The sequence below is a fragment of the Delphinapterus leucas genome, chromosome 1 (assembly GCF_059928025.1).
Source record: "Delphinapterus leucas isolate spDelLeu-1000000601 "Yukka" chromosome 1, BTC_Dleu_Yukka2, whole genome shotgun sequence".
In the NCBI taxonomy this organism is placed as follows: Eukaryota; Metazoa; Chordata; class Mammalia; order Artiodactyla; family Monodontidae; genus Delphinapterus; species Delphinapterus leucas.
The window spans coordinates 70,447,512-70,465,831 of record NC_143129.1 but is presented as its reverse complement, the minus strand read 5'-3'; the positions used below and the strand labels follow the sequence as shown (position 1 = coordinate 70,465,831).

Genomic DNA, 18,320 nt, shown 5'->3' with positions numbered 1-18,320 from the left:
AAATCATTTCCTTATTTCTTTGGGCATTTTCTGGGTAAGAACTGAATACTGTTTAACATATTCTATGTGCTTAATAATTTATTAATATTAGTTGTATTGTTAATTATAGTAAATAGCATATTATAAGGAAATTATGCCATTAACCTTCTAGCTAGTATGTCTGAGAGATAGATCTTCTTCATTTTTTTCTGTAAGCATTCCTTGCGGGAGATTTCTTAAAAATAGGAAACCTTAGTAAAAATGTCAGTCTCTGTTTCAGTAGTACCTAGATGGCTACCAAACTGACTATTTAAGAGTTGATTCTGTTGTTTTGGTTTGTTTTGTTTTGATTTTAGTTTGGTGATGGTAGATAACCAGAGGATCAATTAGCTTTCCAGTAAGTAGCTACCATAACCCTACTCCCCCATCCCCCACTCCCCCCCCTAAAAAAACCCCAACATGAGTCAGCCATTGTTTCACCCTGAGGTTATTAGATAAAGAAGGCTTCTAGAGACTTTCATTCAAAAGAAAAGAAGGAAATTGTTTTCTTCATTAAAAGGGGCTGGTAAAACACTTTTTCAGCAGATCATGTTGGAAGCTAAGGTATTTAAGAGCTAGCATATTCTAATAGATAAAACCGTGATATCCAGAAACCTGAATTTTGTTCCAAGTGCTATTCTAAAAAGCGATACTCTTGTAGTTTTGCAGAGTTCTTCACTTTTCAGTTTTTGTGAATAATGCTGCCAGGGCATTGACAAGGCTGTCTCTAAGGCCGAACCCAGGTGGGTCAGGTCCACTCACAGCCAAGAAAGTCTTAAAATCCCAGTCACATTCGTTGCTGAAATTGGCAGCCAAATCCAGTTTGAAGCAGTAAGAGAAGAAGGTGGGCTGAAGAGAAGTGCAGGAAGGAGGCTTCAAGTCTAGGATTAAATTGCTTAAACTCAAGCAGGATTTTCTAAGAGAACTTCTCTTGGGTAGGCTGCTCCCAGAAGGGCCTTTGCCCTGGAACTTGGGACGTCTCCTTTCAGAAAGCGTCCGCTTTCTGGGGGCAGCTGGAGGGGTAGCTCCAGGAGGTGTACCATCTTTCGGACAGTCTGCAGCAGAGTCTCCTCTGTCACAGAAACCTTCAGCCGGCGAGGGTCCTATTTAATTAACGATTGTCATCCCCACGCTTCCCAATTCCATCAGGAGCGCCTGGCTACATGGGAGCAGCACAGCTTGTGAAGGTGCCGAGCTTGGGGGAACTGAGGAGGAGACGTGGGTAGTTCAGGTCCTGGAAAAATCTGGATCACTGTGTTCTGTCTGTCTAAAATGGACTTGGAACTCCTCTGCACTGTCTGTTGTGTGTTCCCGAGCAGCTGTTGAGCAGCTGTCTTGCTGCACCTCAGCAGTGGGTGAAAAGACTCCACTGTCTGTTTGGGGCAGAGCAGAAAGGGGCCCGGGATCCAATGCCCTAAATAAGCATCAGGTATTGTGAGTATTTTTATTCACCGTAATGAAGCACATCATTATTAGCCGAGCACTGTGGCTCCCCAGCAGAGAGCAAGTGCACTTGACAGTACCTCCTTCACATCCAGTCCCTCCTCCCTGTGAGCCCCCATCAAGAGGGAGGAGGCTGCAGCCCAGCGGGGGATGAAGCGTTTCTCCGGAAGGCCACTTAGGATGCCTGCCGTGCCTCCCCTCACCACGCCCCACCCCGACTTCTCATAGACTTGCCGCCAACTCGCTGCCAGGTTTTATCTCCCTCCCTTGTTGAGGTTGGGGAGAGATGAAGCTTATACTAAGATCTTGTGTTTAGGTAGCAGTTTTCTTAGTAAGAGCAAACTGCTCTTGGACCTCATCTTCTGTGGATTTTGTCTGCAGCATATGCCTGCAGCCTAGAAAGAAGGTATTTGTGACCCCCTTTAGTTTTACCGCGGGGCAGACTGAAGCCTGGAGAGGTTTGCCCAATCGTGATCCTATGCTGGGTTTCCAAGTTCTCTGTACTTTGAAGAGATAATAATGACACAATTTATATGGCCAGACACAGAGAGTAACTCATGTAGTCCTTACCACACCCTTTGAGGTACTGTCATCCCCATTTCACAAATAGGGAAGACGAGATACAGGGATCTTACATAACTAACCGAGGCCCCAGAGCGAAGTGAGTTCCAGCGCAGGATCTGAACGCAGGCAGTCTGTGCTCTTAGCCCACTGCTACGTTCATGTGAGTGATTTACTCCATCTGCAGGTCACTGCACGAGAGCATGGGCACTGCTAGCCTTGCTGAAGGGTTAGGAATGATTAAATCCACTCTCGGACAAATAAAACGAAGTACTGAGTAGTGAAAGGATTTACCCTCATACTCACGGAGGCAGGTCAAAACCCAGGCCTCCCAGCCCCCAGTGTAGACACAGCCCAGTGGATGCATCTGCCTTTGTATCTCTGGCCAGCCGACCTCGAAGGATTTCTTGGAGAAATGAACTGTAAATATGTTATTGTTACTGCATAATTGCCAGCTAGGAAGGGCTTGGTGCTGTAAAAAACAAGGGCAATGCAGTGTTAGCCTCAATGGGCGTGTTTCCACTGTTAATATTAAGTTGAACCCTTTGAGTCCTTAGTTCTTCAAGTCTCACAGCATCAAGTTGCCTTTTTTTGTTAACAATCTTATACAGTTTTACAACATTACTGTGAGTTAACCTGTGAGTAGATATTTTATTGAATGTTCACTAATAAAACCCGACTACCGAGATGATAAGTAATAGTAACTAAGAGAAAGGGCAGTGGTGCTCTGAGGAGCAGATTCAGGGTCTGGGAAAGAACAGACACCCTGGCCTGGATGAGGATGTGTTCAGGTCCTGCCTCAGCTGCTGTTTTTTGCTGTGGGCCCTTCATCTCTTGGAGCCACAGTTTTCCCAACTGTAAAATAAGGAGGTGGGAAAAATGCTCTCCAGTTTCACTTCCAGAGCTGAGAGTATGTTGGTCTCTAACCTGAGAGTTTTCCTTTCTGCAGGGATAACTCCTGAATCCTCTAATTCATATTTGGATGCTGTTTTTGTTTTTTTTTTTAACCTATTCCCTTTGTGTTATAGACATAGCAGATCTTCGGAAGACCGGCATAGGAGGGAGTCCTTACGATAAAAGTAGAAGTAGAAATAGATGGATGAGAAATCTCCCAGAAGAGTTATCAGAGCTTTTAAGTCCATGATTCCACTCTTCGGGCTGTTTATGCTGAATTGAATATTTGGAAGCTTTAACATATCAGAGATAAGGGCAAGACAGAAAGTTCATGCTATATTTGGCCCCAAACTCTCTTTGACTGTTAACGTTGGGGTGAAGGGTTGTGAAGTGTGTTTTATACTAGTGTCCATGTTCTCATCTTTCATAGTAGTAAAGTCATGAAAAATAATTGATTTTGAAAAATACGTAAGAATTTTCTTTTCCCTTAAAAAAAATCCACAGCATGGCCCAAAATTATAATCAAATGGGCTGAAAGGGATTTCCAGGCATCATTTATTTTTTCCGATTTGACAAAATGCCACAGACTAGCCCACTTTCCTTACCTGCGCACGTCTCTAGCAAAAGACCTACACAGCCTCACGTCAAGTGTGCTGAGGCTTGGACCCTCCCCACACTCCACGTGTGTCATCCTGCCGTTCTAGGCCTGTAATGAGTTCACCACCCACGTGATGAATCTCCTGCGAGAGCAAAGCCGGACCAGGCCCATCTCCCCGAAGGAGATCGAGCGGATGGTCAGTATCATCCACCGCAAGTTCAGCTCCATCCAGATGCAGCTGAAGCAAAGCACGTGTGAGGCCGTCATGATCCTGCGTTCCCGGTTTCTGGATGCGCGGTGAGTCCCCAGGAGGGATCTGTCCTTTGGGAGAACCCACTGATCCAGGGTTGGAATCCACGGCTGGCCCTCTCCAAAGACTCCGTCGTCATCATGTTCAAGGCTAAGCCAAGTGGTAGCCTGAGAAATGTTCTTAGGTCAGGGAAAGGAGTGCTGAGAGGGTGGATGACCATTGGTTTTATACGGCTCCAGGAAAACGTGTCATGGGAGGGGGTATTTTTTATGGCCGCTGCTTACTCACTCTTCATGAGAAGCAAGGATGACTTAGCTACAGGGACAGAAAAAGCAGGACTTTTTGTTTTCATACCACTAGGTGTCTCTTTCACAGGAATAGTTTGTAACTATGGGCCCATACAGGTCTTACTAGATAGTGCAATGACATATTTTCTCCCAGAAAGTTCTGATTGAGAGCTGGGAATCTTTGCCACAGTATATGTAGGCAGAGAGGGCACCCAGTTCGAGTCAACAAATATTTATAACTAGATTACCATGTGTCCTACTCTGGGCTGAGTTTTAGGGGCACAGAGATGAAAAGATGAAGAAGACATGGTCCCTTGGGCGTAGAGGGGCAAGGGACTGGTCTGATATGGGCCAGATTTTCAATCAAGATTTGATGTTTTCTATCTGACATTAACTTGTGACCTAATTTGTGAGGTCAAAGAATTCAGTTGAAATCACGGATAGAAAGGTCCTTTACGACAAAAACTGAGACTATAGAACAAATAATCAGTTCTTGGTCCTCCTACCCTCTAGACCAATGGATTTGTACAAATCCCTTTGAGTTCTTTGGCTTCTGTTATCCAGCCTGTAAAATGGTGATATCATATCTTTCATCTACTCTAGGGGAGTGTGTTGATAATTGATCTAATAAATAAGTTTTCAGAGTGTGGATATCCTTTGTGATCTACAGTTCATCTTAAATTAGCCATCTTCTATAAATGCAGATTTCATCATTCATTGTTTCAATTCCTGAATATAATCCCAACCTATGATTTTTATTATTGAAACATTAGGTATGTCAGGGTCATATACCATTTAATAATCTGTAGTTTTGTTCCTTTTCATTCAGACACCCAAATGCTCTGCTTTTTAAATTTTTTCACCCCGGAAATCATGTAGTATTCAGCTCTCTTACCTGTACTTTTCTCTCTCTTCACAAGTGTGGTCTTTACAGTTCACAGACCTCTTTAAAACTCCCTGGCACCTCCTAAACTCCCTTTTATTCATTGTGTTTTGGGTCACGTGGAATATGAAATAAGAACGCCAGCTAGCAAACTGTATCTCTGGGCTAATAGAATTCCATAGAGTAAGTCAAGAGAAAGTACAAATGAAGAGAGCTGCTCCCAGCAGAGCATGGTGATGAGTGGGGGAATGCACAGGCCCTCTGAAGCAGGACCCCCGCCCCCCCCGCCGTGCATCGCCCTCGCCCCGTGGCCTGCTGCCAGCCTGGCTTCTTTAAAGCAGGCCGTTCCGCACGGTACAAAGTGCAAGTGACTGGTGGCCTGTGTCTGGGTCTCTCCCCTGTGCTGTGGCCGCTGCCACTCTGCATGTGTTGTTTACATCCCCATGGTAACTCCCCTCGTTAAAATGCTGGAGTTGGCATTTATGTTGGCAGATACTGAAAAAAAAAAAAGAAAAATTGGGCCCAGACTGGGTTCTTTTCAAGAAAGAAATCAGAGAGAAGGGAGGAGCAGAATCATTTTCTCATAGGATTTCTTCTCTCAGTAACTCTGCTGTGGCCAGCAGAAGGTCAGACTCTAAAAGACGCGAAACTAGGCGAGCTTTGTACACAGTTCCTTTCACTTCCACCAGCCTTTGCCTAGATTGTTCCAGTTGGCACCAGAAGGACAGTCACTGTAAGAGAGGGTCTCTTTCTTGCTTTGGCTGCAACCTTTGAATCGTTGCCTCTGAGCCAAGGCTCAAAACTAAAACAACTAACCTTTTGTCTTTGTTATTAGCATTTACTTAGAGGTATGTATATTTAGTATCGCTGAAAAAATATGACCCCAAGTGCCAACCCAAGGCTAAGCAAATGGTTTTTCCATCTCAAAAATAAACGTTTGCCTGGACTTCCTGATTGCGGTAGCTAATATCATTGCTTCTCGTGCTATCTATAATTGGGAAAGCTGGCTAAACACACTTTACTAAGAAAGACACATTCACTGCTCATGTTCATGTGCTTCTCTCAACCATGCATTGGATGGGCAGGGCTTCAACGGAAAAGATTTCTTGGAAGACGAAATGCAAGGAGGACTTGATTTAGTAACAGGGTTAGTCTTCGTAATGTAATGGGTATGCAGAATTGAATGTTACTGCTTTGCTGTGTAACATTCCCTGTATTTTGCGTTGCTGAAGAACAGATTACCACAAAGTTAGCAGCTTAGAACAACGCAAAGTTATTATCTCACAGTTTCTGCTGTTCAGGAGCCTGGGCAGGCTAACCTGGGTTCTCTGCTCTGGTCTCACAAAGCTGCAATCCAGGGGTCAGCTGAGGCCACGCTCTTATCTGAAGCTCATTCCAGTAGGGGCATAATTCAGTTCCTTGTGATTGTAGAACTGAAGTCCCCAGATCCTAGAAGCTGCCCTCTCCATAGGCAGCTTACAAGTTGTCTGCTTGCTTTCTTCCTGGAGAATGTCACCATTTTAAGGATTTAACCTCATCTCCCATTTCATTAACGCAAAGTCAACTGATTGGTAACTTAATCACAGCAATGATATCCTGTTATTTTCACAGTGCCCCCCAACACATACACCCCCCAACACATACACTCAACACAACACATACACTCAAGGGAAAGAGATGTACCCTAGGGTGGAATCTTACATATCTTCTTAGGATTCTGCCTTCCACACTCCCCAGCTGAGCATTTGGGCCAGGTTTTGTCCACTCAAGTCATATCCTTTTTTTTTTTTTTTTTTTGCTGTACGCGGGCCTCTCACTGTTGCGGCCTCTCCCGTTGCGGAGCACAGGCTCCGGACGCGCAGGCTCAGCGGCCATGGCTCACGGGCGCAGCCGCTCCGCGGCATGTGGGATCTTCCCGGACCCGGGCACGAACCCGTGTCCCCTGCATCGGCAGGCATACTCTCAACCAGTGCGCCACCAGGGAAGCCCCAAGTCATATCCTTTTTGTCTTCCTTATAGTGCCAGAAAAGTTTAACTTAAAAATTCCACTCATTCATTCATTCACTCAACATTTATTATTTCAGCTTTATATCAAGCATTGTGCTGTAAAACTTGGTAAGCTTATTGTCAGGACTACAATAATTCTTTGAGAGAGAGAACTTGTAAACCCTTTTAATGGTTTTCTAGCAATACAGTAATTTTATCTTGTTTTTTAAAAATAACATCTTGCTAGAGAGAACAATAAGAACCTAAACACATGGTTGGAAGTACACCTCTGCACTTCACCCTGGTAGATGGAGTTACCTAAAATGATTAGCAAAGGGGACGGTAAGAAAGAGGAAAGGACATCCAATAAGGTCTGGCCAAACTGGCACTGTATTTAGATTTATTTACTTCTCTGAGTTTTTACTCTCTGTCAAATGCTACATTAGCCACTGGAATAACAAAGATGAAAAAATGCATGTAAATGTGGGTCCTCCTGGGACAGGTGCTCTTATAACAGCATAAAACTGCGCATGATCACAGGAAGTACATCTGCCAAGTTTACCCAAAGGGGAGAGAGAATCGAAAATCAGGGAGAGGCAGACAGTGCTGAGTCTCAGAGGAGTGTGATGTTTAACAAATAGAAGGAATCACAGAAGCAAAGTAAACAACATAATTCAACTCCAACAGGCATTACTTACTGGAATGCATACTATGCGTTGGGCAGCGGGGTTTCAAATATGTGTGAAACATGGCTCCTCCCCTTGAGGATTTGCTGTTTAGTTGGGAAGACACATGTAAACTTGTGGCAAATGCTGCTGGAGAGAAGTACACAGGGTGGTATGAAAAGGCAAGGGGACGTGAACGCCGTGAGTGTCTTTGGGGAGTGGAGAAGCATATGATGTAGCTGGATGAAATTATGTAGAGCATGTGTAGGACTGGAGGGAAATGAGACACTAGGGAGGGGCTAGATCCACTGAAAGACCTTAACCGTACCAGCAAAGATTTCAACTTGGTCCTATGAAGCAGCAGAAACTCTGAGCTGTTTAAGGAGGGAATATAGTAATTTATAGTGTAAGTTCTCAAGTTGCACTTCTTGGATTCAGATTCTTGCTACAACCCTGACTACCTTTCTGACCCGGGGTAAGTGGCTTATCCTCCCTAAGACTCAGTTTTTGTGTTTCTAAAATGGGGATAATTCTATACAAGAATAAATAAGATAATATATTAAAAAAGTATAGTGTCTGGAACATAGTATTCACACCGTAATTCAGCTATAATATAGTAAGGTTCAGTCTATTATATATTATTTATCATTATTATTATTATTATTTTCATGATCAGATCCATGGTTTGGAGGAATTCCTCTAGTGATTTTCTTGAAGATGAGCTGAATTCAAAGAAACGGTAGGAGACCACTGTTGAGGTGTGTGCTTCTCAAACTGGGGAAATACAGAATAAGTATGAAAAACCTTCCCCATTTTACTCAAATATTTGGAGGAAAATATTCTTATTTTAAGATAAACATTGGTATGTGATGGAATAGACTACAGCAGGAGGTTTTGGAGCCATTTCGTGCTTTTGATGGTGTGCACCAGGGCCGTGAGTCCATGCTCTCCTTCTAGGAGGGTTGCTTGGCCATGATTTAGGGAAAGCATCAGTATGGAGTTGCACTGTCTAGTCTGTGGCTTCTTGATTTTAAATTTAAATTAATTAAAATTAAAGTAAATAAAATTTAAAACTTTAGCACTCCAGTTATATGAGCCATGTTTCAGCCACTCGGTAGCCACATGCAGCTGATGGCTGCTATATTGGAGAACAGAGAACATTTATTTTCCTCATTGCAGAAAGTGCTGTTGGACAACACTACTAAGACCATTATATGACAGACTGTGGCTCCTCTAAACCCATTTCAAAAATAGCAATGACACTAAGGATGGAACAAAAGGGATAGATTTGAAAAATAGAACTGGTAAGACTTGCTCTGGGGCCTACCTTCCTCAAATTCCCATTATGCAAGAGCTTTTAACACACGCCTCCTTTTTAGTGGGGCTTTTGAATCCAATCTGCCCAATTTCTGGTGCTGGGTGACCCAGAAACTCAGCATGATTTGGGAAAGTGGCTTAGGCTTGGCATAATCTGGACAGATGTGGTTAATACCTATGGACAGAGAGTGTTTATCCAGTAAGAGAACAAGAAGAATGGAGAATCGCTCCCAGATGCTGACGCATGCTAGGTACTCAAATACTTGAAGGAATAAACAAACGAATGGACGAACAAATTAGCAAATACAATGAACTCTGTATCGATGGTGATGCCATTATATAATATGGAAAGAAAAGAAAATGGAGCTGGTTTGGGTGAAATGTGATACTAGCCTTAGAAACACAGAGTTTGTTGGAAGTGTCTGGGGTATGCAGTAGTAAATGGGGTGTTGGCTTTTAGGAGAGGCATTTGGTCAGAGATAACACATTTGGTGGTTAGCAACATATGTGCACAGCGCCTACACTCCACACTCTCGAGTCACTGTGATTTGAAAGGTTCCATCCCTAAAATTTAATCAACTTCCACATTTCTTAAGTTTACCTGGATAACTGATGATCAGAGCTTTTGGTTGGCTTGAAATAACACATGTTAACTCACCGAGCTGAAAACGCTTGCAGCCAAAGCAAAGAAACCAGGTGTCTTAGTTCAAATAACCTTATCGTCAGAATTATATTATTTTTACTGGGTTTCTTGAAATTCTGCAAAACCCTACTTCTGGGGCTTCAAAGGCCCTAGATTGAGACAGCCACTGCACAAGGTGATAAGTGCATCCATCTGAGTAGATGAGACCACCTAAAGGAAGATTGCACGTCACCAGGAGGAGAGAGCCGGGAACAGCTGTCTGCACCATCCCTGCACCCCAGCTCATTCCAGAGAGGCTTCCTATGAGCTCAGTTGGAAGAGTCCCAAGAAATACACTGTAATGCTAATGCAAACAACTCCCAATTAGGGGAGCCTTCAGGGGCCACTTCCCCAGGCCTAAAACAACTGTTTTCTTTAGGCCAAGAGGAAGCCAGAGGTTATCCAAAGACTAGCTTGGAGACCGGGTTAGCCACTCGGCTACCATCCTCAAATTCCCATCATGCAAGAGCTCTTAATACACGCCTCCTTTTTAGTTGGGCCTTTTAATCCAATCTGCCCAATTTCTGATGCTGGGTGACCCAGAAACTCAGCATGATTTGGGAGGGTGACTTGGGCTTGGCATAATCTGGGCAGATGTGGTTAATACCTATGGACAGATGGTGTTCGTCCGGTAAAATCAGGCACTTTATTATGTTAATTAATCCAAGTGGGACCCGGAAAATACAATATTAGCTGAATTTCCTGTCTAGCAAGGCGATTGGTGCTTTCTGTTGGCTTAAATCAGAAAATTCAATATCCTGGCATAACCAGGGATGTTCTGGAAATTTTTTTTCCCCATAAGGAAAAGCCTTTGATAAAAGCTAGAAAGGCAGAAGTGCTAATGGAGCTAATTTAAAGATAGAGACCCCACCCCCTCAAGGAGGGCCAGCCGGCATCTGCAAGGAGCCAGGCATCCCTAAGCAAACCCCAGCTATCCTCAGGCCTTAGCAGGGAGGAGGCAACAAAGTGATTCTCACTTTAAATTAGTTCAATTAGCACTTTTTCTTTTAAGAAGAAAAATGCTTTTATTCAAAAAGTGGTTTTCTTCATTTTAGCAACCTGTATATTAAAAAGATTTCTGTGGGCTTATGTTTTACCATTTAGCAGCTGTTCCTGCTTAGAAAGTGCTGCTTTTCTCCTTTCAAGGGAGGTCAAGTAGTCAGGGGGTTAATTTCCATCCATTCTCGCCCCCCTTCCCCATGCCTTTTAAAAATGTTGCATGCACCTATATGGGGATAGAACAGAGAGAAAATAACTTCTTAAAAAATATTTATTTATTAATTTGGATGCTATGGGTCTTAGTTGAGGCAGGCAGTCTCCTTAGTTGCAGCAGGGGGGCTCCTTAGTTGTGGCTCACGGGCTCCTTTGTTGCGGCACATGGGCTCCTTAGTTGCAGCATGCATGTGGGATCTAGTTCCCTGACCAGGGATCAAACATGGGCCCCCTGCATTGGGAGCATGGAGTCTTAACCACTGTGCCACCAGGGAAGTCCAGACAACTTATTTTTAACTTATGGCTACAGAGTCTCTGTGTAATTGCCAGGAGGCAATCTGTATACAAAAAAGAGGCTGGGTTTTGTAGTCAGGCAGACCTGAATTGATACTTTGGCCCTATAACCTACTAGTTGAGTGACCTTTGAACTCAGTTCTTCATTGGTAAATGGGAATAGCCATAGCTACCTCGCTAGTTGTGAAAAGTGAATAATTTGAATTGATGGCTCTGAGGGGGTATGGCCCAAGGCCTGGAACCTGGTAGGAAGAATCCCCAGTAAGTTCTAGTATTTGTCATGTACCAGGCACTGTGCTGAGTCCTCTCTATGTATGACCTGATTTCTCCCTGTCACCCCGTGAGGTCAGTTTGACTCTTTTGACTGTCATTTGAAGAAGCTGAAGTTCGGAGAGGCATCCCAAATCACCCAGCTGGTATTCAGCTGGGCCAGGGTTCAAAACCAAGATGGTGGAATTTTGAAACTTCATGCCCCTCACCACTCTGTATAAATATTTGTATAATACATGTGTTTGTTCTTCTGCTTAGTGTCCCGACAGTACACAATGAAGTATTTAAAGAACGCTTTCAGCATCCAACCCCTTCGCTCAAATCTCCTCTTGTTCACTTTTCACTCAAAAAAGGGTCTTCTCCCGGACGTAGATCCTCTCCTCTCCCTTTTTATATGTATTTGGTGTGAACTTTTTTTTTTTCCGTTGTCGTTGTTGTTTCCTTTCTCTTTATGAAGGCGGAAGAGACGGAATTTCAACAAGCAAGCGACGGAAATCCTGAATGAATATTTCTATTCCCATCTCAGCAACCCCTACCCCAGTGAGGAAGCCAAAGAGGAGTTAGCCAAGAAGTGTGGTATCACAGTGTCCCAGGTAAGAAGCCCTCAAAGGGCTCAGCCCATAGCCTGGCCCTGGTGGAGTCACAGTGCAGAGTCTTGGAGGTCTTGCTTTCCTGAACTTTCATGCCTTGTAAGTTCCATCAACTTAAGCCTTAAAATGGCAAGGTCAGCACATGATGTGCATAAGAGAGTTTCCAAGGCAGTACCTGGAAAAACTTGAGAGGAGCCAGCAGAAGTAGGAGAAGACTAAGTACAGTGTAAAAACAGGGACAGGGTTCTTCCCTCTGAGCTCTCCGTTGCTTCAAATGGGTGAAGAATTCTACATGTACTTGGAAAGCCATCTGAATTTCTCATGTTATTTTCTCAAGCATACTCAATTCCTTGGCCCATTTTTTTGCCCAACCCAGGAACTTTAAGAGTCAGTGAATGGAACTTTTAAATGAAAGGGACTCAGACGTCCTCTCTTGATGTCCTCACTCTGTAACTGATGGAGTGTAGGAATTTTAACGTGTCACTATGCTTGCATTGGAATGATTGCACAAAATGTCACTGAGTGCCCCCTTCCCCCAAAGAGCAATAGCCGTAACAGGTGCCTATTGACGTGGAAAGGTACGTGACATAAAATTTTTATGGACCTGGAGTGTTCAGCATTAATATGAAGTAGAAAGGTCAGCAAGTTTTATATGTATCTACATTTTGTCTACACAAAGGATCCATCCAAACTTCTTACTCGGTCTGAACCTCAAATACCACCACCAGTCTCTAGTTGAGACCAGTAGGGATAGTCAAGAAATCTCTCAGAGAAAGCTTTCCTCAGAATTATGTCACGTGCAAGAGAATCAAATGTACTAGTGTTTCCAAAAAGGGCAAGGGGGAGGGGGAAGTTGGGGAGAAGAGGCCTACTTTAGTGAAAAACTTCACTTAACATTTTGTAAATGGAGTAGACGCTGTTTTGTATAAACTGAGCATCTGTACTTCCTTGAGCTGAATCCTGGCTTCTGCTACTCCCCGCCGGGTGCTGATCCCATCAACCTGTGTTTAGCTAAGCAGAATTGGGTCTAGTCAAAATAAAGAACTCCACACAGGGGATCTGCAATGAAGAGATTGCCGGGCTCTCCCCAGCACTCTATGTGTGATTTTTGCAGCAGCCTTGGAAACCACCTTTCAGACAAGGCAGAAAGAATCGTCTCCTTTTTAACCTGGACCTTCCTCAGGTACTTGGACCCAGCGGAAGGTCGTTGCCAGTCTTGGCAACCCTGGGAAAGCAGAACATCGGTGGTCTAATTCAGGTGGCCTGATTGTTATCTAGGTTTCTAACCATTCTTGTCCAAATCTAGACCCATTGTCCACAAGTAAAGAGAACTGATGTTTTGTGGTGCTTGCTGCATGTTTCCAGGTATAAACCATATCACTAACCCCCAAACAGTGAATTTCGGTCATGGGATCTTCTGCTGCTAAAGTTGAAACTCGCTATATTGTTTGAATTCAAATTCTGGGATTTGGAATTCCAAATCCCTATTGAAAATAGAATGAACTCTTCAGGATCTAGTCTGTATTGTATGTGAATAAAAAATGGAATCTTGGCCTATTCCAGCAACCTTCACATCCTTCGTTATGGAAATCCAGGGTGCAAATAGTGTGTCCATTAAAATGATTATTTACATCTATTGTATCACCTTTCTCTTTCCCCTATCCATCCCAGGGCGATACCGTTCTTCCTTCCCCATCACATCACTTCCTCCCAACAATAACCAGACTGTTCTACCATTGCCACACAAGTTCCAGTGGGAGACAACATGATATCGTAGAACGAGCATTTGCTAGGAGCATGTTTATGCTGAGTCAACCGTGGGATTTTAGGAACTCACTCTTTCTATTTGGGTCTTAGTTGCCCCATCTCCAGTCATGGTTGGTTGGACCACATGATATATTAAATCTCCCTCTATCTCTAGTTCTCAAATCTAGGAGATGCCTTTGACTGTATCTTTCTTGTTTTTTTTTTGTTTGTTTGTTTGTTTGTTGCTTTGGGTTTTTTTTAAACTAAATTTATTTATTTATTTTTGGCTGAGTTGGGTCTTTGTTGCTGGACACAGGCTTCCTCTAGTTGCGGCAAGCGGGGGCTACTCCTTGTTGCGGTGCGTGGGCTTCTCATTGCGGTGGCTTCTCTTGTTGCAGAGCATGGGCTCTAGGCACGTGGGCTTCAGTAGTTGTGGCTCGCGGGCTCTAGAGCACAGGCTCAGTAGTTGTGGCTCACGGGCTTAGTTGCTCCGCAGCATGTGGGATCGTCCTGGACGAGGGTTCGAACCCGTGTCCCCTGCATTGGCAGGTGTCCCTGTGCCACCAGGGAAGCCCTGTTTTGGGGTTTTTGTTGTTGTGGTGGTTAATAATCACCCTCCATCTTGAAATTCTCCTACTTTGGCTTTCTTGACATTGTTCTCTCTGGAGTTTCCTCCTTCCTCTTGGGCCACTCCTGCTCAGTCTTCTTAGAGAATCTGCCATCTCTACCTATCCTAAAAGTATTGTTCTTTCATTAGCCCCCATCTCATCATATCCTAGCCCATCGTCCTTAATTATTTTTTAAGACACATATTCTTTTAAAATCCACTTACTAGTGAGTCCTCCTGTGATTCCCAAACCAAAATATGCTCAGACACAGAAACCCATCTATTGACCATCCTCTCCTTTGATCCCAGAACAGCCCTTCCTCTATTCTAATGCTTGGAGTACTGCTTGGAGTGTGATCCACAGAAGGCAGCATCAGCTGGGAGCTTGTTAGAAATGTAAACTCTTGGGTCTTACTGTATAGCACAGGGAACTATACTCAATATTTTGTAATAACCTATAAGAGAAAAATAAATCTGAAAAAGAATATACGTATATATTTGTGTGTGTGTGTATATATATATATATATATATATATATATGTAACTGAATCACTGTGCTGTACACCTAAACCTAACACGATGTTGTAAATCAACTATACTTCAATTTAAAAAAAATTTCTTGGGTCTCACCCCAGTCCTGAATCAGAATCTCTGGTGGAAAGGAGAGGATGCTAGGGATCTGTCTTCATAAGCCCTCCATGCACACTTGACTTTGAAAAGCACTGTTCTACACAGTGAGTTGGAGTGGCCCCCTCCGTGCTCACAGCTGCAAATATACTTCTCTTTAAATATCCCCATGAGACTTCTCTCCTGGAATGCCAAACTCATATATCTTACTTCCCACTGGACTTCACCATGGCTCTGCCCACGGGCTCTTCAAACTTAATGTTCAAAATGTGAACCAAACTTTCCCCGGAGAATCAGTGATTCCTTCTGCATTATCTGTCTCGGAGTAAGTCAGTCATCTCTGTATCCCTAGTGCCTAGCACATAGTAGACCTTGTCAATGATTGTTGAACAGTGAGTTAATTAATGAAAGCACCGATTCTGTACATTGTTCAGGGCATAGGACATCCCCCTAGTGGACGATGCAGGAAATGCCTGAACTGACCCAGCGTCTTCCCTGCATGAGCATCTATTCTCCTGTAGAAAGGAATCATCCCAGGACCGGTCCCTTCTCCACCCTCTTCCTTCTCACCTCCTCTCATGTAGCCAATTTATTAGAGCACAGGCATTTTCTTTCCTCCTCAAAAGTCGTTCCAAACTTCCTTCATCTTTCCCTCTTTCTTCCAGCTCATCCAGTTACCCCAGAAAAAAATCTCCCTGCCTCTTTTCCTCTCTCTCTGTTCCACTTAGAAGTCAAAACCCAACCACAATGATGATTGATTCCTATGAATAGTGAAAGTTACATCAAGAAAAGCATGAGTTTGGGAGTGAAATTAGATAGGCAGTGGCCCCTGAATGGACCCAGAAATGCCCTTCCTCTTCCAGTATAACTCTCTTTCTGTAGGCACCAGCATTTACAATAAATAAAGCATTTTCTCTTGAGTTTTTTTCTCTCTTGTTTACTAATGTTGCAATGCCATGTTTTGATTTTTATTACAGAGGCTTGGCATTTCTGCTTCAGTGTGAGCTGTATAGGTCTATGAGGGATAGCCTTATAAGATTTTTAAATTTAGCTAATGCACTTTAAAAATAAGTGTAGTTTTGCAAGAATTTTCTTTATCTGCCATTGTTGGGGTAAATTAAATTACATGTAAGCTATGGTACATGTGTTACCAACTTCTCCTTCTCTCACCAAATTCATGGTTTGTTTTGTAATTGTATAAAACCACAATATTTTAGTTTGAAATCACATCTGAAATATGGGGTATAAAACTCTGCTTCCTAAGGCAGGATTATGGGAGTAAAACTTGAATTTCACTGTGTCTCCACTTGTGTCTGGCAGAGGTCTTGGTATAAAGAGAACAGGCATAGAATCAAGCCAGGACAGCCGCTGTGAGCCACATGAAGGAAATAGGTTAACAAATGAAAGTAAATTACGTTTATTTTGTGTATTGGTGTTAACATTTAAAGCCTGGAATTCAAAGGAATAATCAGTGCTAGGCTTCAGTTTTTCCTCATGTAGATAACACCAAGCTTTGCACAAAATACTTAGTGAAATTTATTGGATTGAATTATATTGATCCTAAGGTCAGTAGTACAATGCAGCTAAGAATCTAGTCCATATTAAAGTTATTTAACTAATAAAAATGTGAAATTAATCCATCCATGAAAGCACCCATATGTTGATATAGATTTCTTTGAATATTTAAAGGTCTGTATATTTTGATTGCCCAAAGTCAGCTTTAGCATTGGTAAGTAACAGGCATTTCTCCTGAAATGCTAGGTTTATTTTAGTGTCCTATACTTAAGAGGTAAGCAGATTTAAAATGCTTGCCCTAAACTACAAGGGTCCTAGTTAAATGAGCAGCTCCTCCCTAGAAAAACCTTTGTCACAGTGGTTTTGCTAGACTGTGTTATATTAGGCAAGAGAATCTCATTTTATGTAGTTGCTCCTCTCCAAGCCCTTCCTTCAGATCTTTTAATTGATGTTGCAGAATCAGAGCTAGGATGAGACCAATTAGCCTACCTCTTCAACCCTCTCATAAGCTCTTCCTTTTCCTCTGTGATATTTGTGCAGGATGAACTTGGTAACTTTCTCGTCTTCTTTTAAACCTCTCTAGGTATCAAACTGGTTTGGAAATAAACGAATCCGGTACAAGAAGAACATAGGTAAATTTCAAGAGGAAGCCAATATTTATGCTGCCAAAACAGCTGTCACTGCTACCAATGTGTCAGCCCATGGAAGCCAAGCTAACTCACCGTCAACTCCCAATTCAGCTGGTTAGTTTTTTCTTTGAATTGGGGGAAATGTTCTCCATTTTTATATGTGCTTTTCCTACACTGGGGTTTTCTTTTAATTCTTTAGGCTATGGATGGGTTGATTTACGTATTTGATTGTCTGTTTTACTGTTGATGCGACTTTGGGTTTTTCTTTTCATTTCCAAAAAGCAGTGTGTTTTGCTGTTTATAAGATGGACTTGTCTGAGGGTTTGCACTAATGTGTCTCTTTAAGTTGGACAGAGGTAAATTGGTTGGTTTTGATGAGGAGACCTCTAAATTCTCCTTTCAGAGATTCTAATGAGTAAGCTCGACTTAATACTTTGAGATAGTCCCTTGGGGTTCAGGCATTTCGTCTGTCTCATATAAAGTTGTTATCCTTATCTATTTTGCTGTTCCTATCACATGATGTCTGGGTCATCTACTAGCATGCATTCTTTGAAGGAATATTCACTCTTCTTTAAATATCTTATTAAAATGTTCTGGTCTGCAAAGCCAACTATGGTGATTGCTATCCATTTTTTATACTTATCGTTCTTTACTGCTTTATTGTGTTGGTTTTCTTTATGTAAACTACAAAGAAAATTGCCAGTCATTAATTCAAATGATTTCAGATTCCAGTTTTTCTGTTACAGTATCAGTCATGTGCTGTACTCCTGGTTTTATTTTAGTAAATGTGCGTTGTATCACTAATTTCAGAGTTAGGCAAACATAATATATTTTGGGGGTGTGCCTTGTACCACCAGTTCTTAATTTCCACATGTGAAAAGAATAATCAGTAATGCATAAAAAATATAACCTTGGTGTTTGTATGCTATGGAAGGCATGCATGTTGGTGCTTTTTTTTTAAAGGGAAAACCAGAAATATTTCTTATTAAATAAGTATTTATTTACTAAATAAGGCTTTATTAAGTTAGTTAAGATATTTCTCCCCATAATGAACCAGATGCATTGATTTTGGCTGTGGGGTACATATCTAAGAAAATTGATGCCCCAACTTTAAAGGGTCACAAATTAAATATGTTAGATCATAATATGACTTTTAACTCTAATTTCTAACATTTGGGGGTATGTGGTGTCTTTGACCTCCCCGCCTGTTTGCCCACTAAAATAAGTCCTCTTTCTACCCTGTGGT

General features: G+C 42.5%; 1 protein-coding gene across 7 annotated transcripts in view; it reads left to right on the top strand.

Annotated features, from left to right (window-relative positions):
* The window catches only part of PBX1 (PBX homeobox 1), a 279,800-nt gene that overhangs the window by 228,077 nt on the left and 33,403 nt on the right, over positions 1-18,320 (top strand). For 5 of the 7 annotated variants that reach the window (XM_089911842.1, XM_089911879.1, XM_089911883.1 and 2 more), the window contains 4 exons: positions 3,621-3,811; positions 8,262-8,324; positions 11,818-11,953; positions 17,029-17,188. In XM_089911842.1, coding sequence (XP_089767968.1) covers positions 3,621-3,811; positions 8,262-8,324; positions 11,818-11,953; positions 17,029-17,188 — 550 coding nt within the window. The remainder of the gene's footprint in view (positions 1-3,620; positions 3,812-8,261; positions 8,325-11,817; positions 11,954-17,028; positions 17,189-18,320) is intronic. The other 2 variants (XM_030760576.2, XM_022563270.2) reach the window with 1 other exon arrangement.